General features: G+C 53.4%; 1 protein-coding gene across 1 annotated transcript; it reads right to left on the bottom strand.

Annotated features, from left to right (window-relative positions):
* On the bottom strand, positions 1–4,023 carry LOC111141533 (WAP four-disulfide core domain 5). The gene is made up of 4 exons (XM_022494142.1): positions 3,939–4,023; positions 613–753; positions 390–530; positions 1–5 (listed from the first exon to the last, which is right to left on the bottom strand). The coding sequence occupies exons 1-4, from the start codon at positions 4,021–4,023 to the stop codon at positions 1–3; spliced, it is 372 nt and encodes a 123-aa protein (XP_022349850.1).

Raw genomic sequence — 4,023 nt, 5'->3', positions numbered from 1 at the left:
TTAGACTGGGGAGAGAGAAGGAAAGAGTTACGCCCCCCATTGCAGGACTCTGGGATCTTTAGAAACTTGGATCCTCCCTCCACCCCATCAGCCCAGCCCTGGGGGTGGGGAGCACTGAGGCAGGGTGGCCCAACCTCCTTCACAAGGGCCAGATGAAGCTCAGAGCCATTGTGAGATCAGCAAGGGAATGGAGGATCGCCAGTTCCTCCAGGTCCCAAAGGGTCCTAACAGGACCCCTTCCCTCCCCCACATCCACTTCCCAGGTCTGATGTAGACAGCCCCAGGCTCCTGGGAAGGTAAGTGTCCCATTAGACTTATTGACCTGGAAGGACATCTAATGCTGGGGCTAAGAGAGGGAGAGAACCTGGCTCAGGTGCAGAGGAACGTACCTTGGACAGGGTTGCGACAGTCTCGGCCACAGGCCCCGAGGCAGCACCGACTGGAGCCCCTGCAGTCTGAGTCTTTGTTACACAGGTGCTGTATGGGGCTGAGGCAGTGCAGGCGGTCCTCAGGGCAGTTGCCCCGCTTCACTGCAACACAGGGGCTGGTAAGCCCTGCTCTGTGCCCAGCCCCGGGGCTTGGGCGCCAAGCAGGGCGGAGGAGGACACTCACCGAAGACCGTGGGGACACACTGGCGGAAGCAAGCTTTGTAGCAACACTTCATCCTTGAGGGACACTGGCTGTCATCCATGCAGTGGTCAGGCACCGAGAGGGGACAGGGCCCATCGTCCGGTGGGCAGCCCCCAAATTTCTCTGCAAGAGAACCCCCAAGTCTTGTAGCTGGAGGCAGCTCTGAGTCATGTAGTAAGCACCTGGGAATCACGAGATCCAAATTCTCTATTCCTTATTTCTTGCCTGTCCTTTGGCAAGCTTTTGTGTTGTTTTGTTTTTTGTTTTTGCTGTGGGGGGGGGAGTAGACTTGCTTTTATTTGTATAATAAGTATAATTGTATAATTTTATTGTATCATTGTATAATTTTATTTGTATAATAAGTATAATTGACGTAACTTGTTAGTTTCAGGTGTACAACAAAATGATTTGATATTTATATATATTGTGAAATGATCACCACAGCAGGTCTAGCTAGCGTCTGTCCCCATGCAGAATTAGAAATTTTTTTCTTATGATGAGAACTTTTAAGATTTTCTCTCTTAGCAACTTTCAGATATGCAATGTAGTAAATTACCTATAGTCACCATGCCGCCCATTATATCCCCACGAATTATTTCTCCTATAATTGGAAGTTTGTACCTTTGACTCCCTTCCTCCACCTGCCCTACCTCCTACCCATGTCCCCTTGCAAAGACCAATCTGTTCTCTAAGAGCTTGTTTTTTTTTGTTTGTTTGTTTGTTTGTTTTGATTTCTTGGTTCCAACGTGAGATCATACAGCATTTATCTTTGTCTGCCTGATTTGTCGCCTTCAGTGTAACATCTTCAAGGTCCGTCCACATTATTGCAAATGGTTGGCAAATTTTTTGATTTTGTTTTTTGGACGGCAAGCCTCAGTTTTCTGTCTGTGGAATGGGAAGCTGGACTCCTTCCTCCCAGGGCTGCTTTGAGACTCAGATGACATGAAGGATGGCAACAAATGAAATTCAACACTGGCATCTGGGCCAACAAGGTCGTGCCTGGCCCAGGGCTGCCCACCTCCTTGTGTTCATCCTCAACACCTTTTCCATCCCGGGCTCCTGCTCTGCTCCCATCTGCTTCTCTTGGAGGGGTCTTCTTTTGCGGGTGCTCTGCATGGTGCTCTCTCCTCTAGTGGAAACACGGCATCCTTGGGAGACCCTCCTTATCTGACCCCTGCTCCCCAGACTAATTAGGTCAGCACCCCGCACTCTTTCCTTCAGAGTTTGTGACTCTGCATCTATCTGTCTGCTTCTCTCCCTTGGCCGGAGGCTACGAGAATAGATCCCGTTCCTGCTTCTCTCACCATCAGACCGAGGTACGGTCTTTGATGCAGACCACCAGCGCTCAGCGACTGTTAGAAAGGAAGGATTTTCAAGTGTCTCCCAGCATCGTCAGCTGTCATCAGGTTGCTGCACTGTCACACAGCCGGCCGTTATTGGGCACACCTTGTACTGTGTGCTTGCCCTGTTGCATGTGGCCTTGTGTCAGGGATCCGTATGAACTTGGTCTTTGAGGTCTTTGAACTTGGTTCTCTCACAGTTCTAGAATGCTCTGTCCCAGAGCTGATCTAGCTATTTTTCTTGTTAGGATGTTGGGCCATTTCCAGATTTCACACAGAAGGCTTGAATCAGTATCTTCTTCCACTTAGAGGAGAAAGTCAAGGGTTGGAAGGGCAGTGATTGTCCAGACCCACAGGGACCTGAGCTAGGACTTTGAGTCCTCTGGCCTCTTACCCCTCTGCTCCGGCCACCACTGAGTCCTGGGGAGGATGGAGGCTGGTCCCAGGCCTTCACTTTAGCATCTGAGAAAAGGTTCAAAAGCCTCCAACAGCAGCTGCAGCCAGTGCCATGACTGTACCTTGCATCTCCCTTCCCCTTCCAGCCCCATCTGCACGCATAGGGGACACCTTGCTCACACAGCAAGTGCTCAAAACCCACTTCACTAGGTCCATCGGGTTGTCTTACACTGAATTGTGCCCCTGCTGGAGAAAGGGCAGCTAGTCTGTGAGGGTGCCCCCTACTCCGATAAGCCCCTCCTCCCCGGCTGGGAGTTGGTGAGACCCCAGGAGGCTCTGAGGTCCAGGGGGGTAGCCCTGGCCAGAAGAGCTCAGGCCTTGGCGAGTGAGCCCAGAGGAGTGGCCTGAAGTCTAAGAGGGTCTCCTTGTGGGCTGGGGTGGAGTGGAGGGGACCTGGTCATGCAACCAGGAGAGCTCCTGGGAGGAGGGGCCGGGAGCTGAGCCTTGAGGAATAGAAAGACAGGAAGAGAGAGTCAGAACTGGCATTTCAAGTAGCTCAGTTTTCTCAGCTGCAAAATGGGGATAAAAATAGTCCCAATCTCTCAGCATCTCAGTGAGGAGCCACATGAATCACAGCCAGCAGGGGTCTGGCCTTGGAACTCACCAGCATCCTTCCCTCCTCAGCCAGGGCCTGAGCACTCTGCTCCCCAAACCAGTTCGCACCCCAGGGAGAGAGCCCAGCCTCGGAGGAAGGCATAAGTTAGGCTAGAGGGGGCAGAGAGGATGTCAGGAGCTGCTCCCCAGCACTGTGGAGGAGGGAACCTGTCCCCATTACTGTCATCTTCCCCCAAGGGAGGGCCAGGGATGCATGGGTGTATGTAGGTCATGGCGTTCCAGTCCCAGAAAAGCAGGAAGCGGAGGCCTTCCCCAGGTGGGGAGGCACCTGTCCAGCCTCGCAGCCCCAACGTTCCTCACCTGTCAACACCTCCTCCTTTTCGAGGAGGCTTGGGAGAAGAGAGGTAAGGGTAGAGCTTCTTCCCAAAGATCCCAGAAACCACAGCCCTACCTAGTTTGGGAGTCCCTCATGCCACCGATTGGCCCCTGGGACCTGGGAAGAACCTGAGAAAGTTGGAAACAAGATGGGCAAAGGCCAGGCCAGGCACAGCCTCGGTAGCAACAGAAGATGACAGAGAGGGTCATCGTGCTGCCATGCGGGCCCACGGATCCTAATAATCCACGGAGACAACGAGGGAAGAGCAGGTATGGACAGGTTTGCTCCCTCCTCCCCCAGAGACACAAAGAGACACGCGTGTGCACAGACACACACAATCCCACACTCAGATATGTAGACGAGACCGTGACCTTGGCAGGAAGACCTTCACTGCTGCAGACGGGGCAGGCTGGCAGCACAGAGATGTACCAACAAAACACCAGCTGCTGGAAGCATCCAGAAGCTGGCATCCCCAGCTACACACACAGACGTCACACTGCACTGCCTCCCCCAACCCTCACTCTCCCCAGAGACATAAGAACTACCCTGTCCCTGGAGCAGAGGAAGCCACCCACACTCACCTCCCTTCTTCCTGGCGGAGGCAGCAGGCAGCTGGCTCCCCAAAGCCAGGAGGGCCGCCAGGAGGAGAAGGCTCCAGGCCCTCAT

The sequence above is a fragment of the Enhydra lutris genome, unplaced genomic scaffold (assembly GCF_002288905.1).
Source record: "Enhydra lutris kenyoni isolate GAN:26980312 unplaced genomic scaffold, ASM228890v2 scaffoldscaffold6, whole genome shotgun sequence".
NCBI classification, from domain to species: domain Eukaryota; kingdom Metazoa; phylum Chordata; class Mammalia; order Carnivora; family Mustelidae; genus Enhydra; species Enhydra lutris.
The sequence above is the reverse complement of the archived record's forward strand: the minus strand, read 5'-3'. Positions and strand labels throughout refer to the sequence as shown.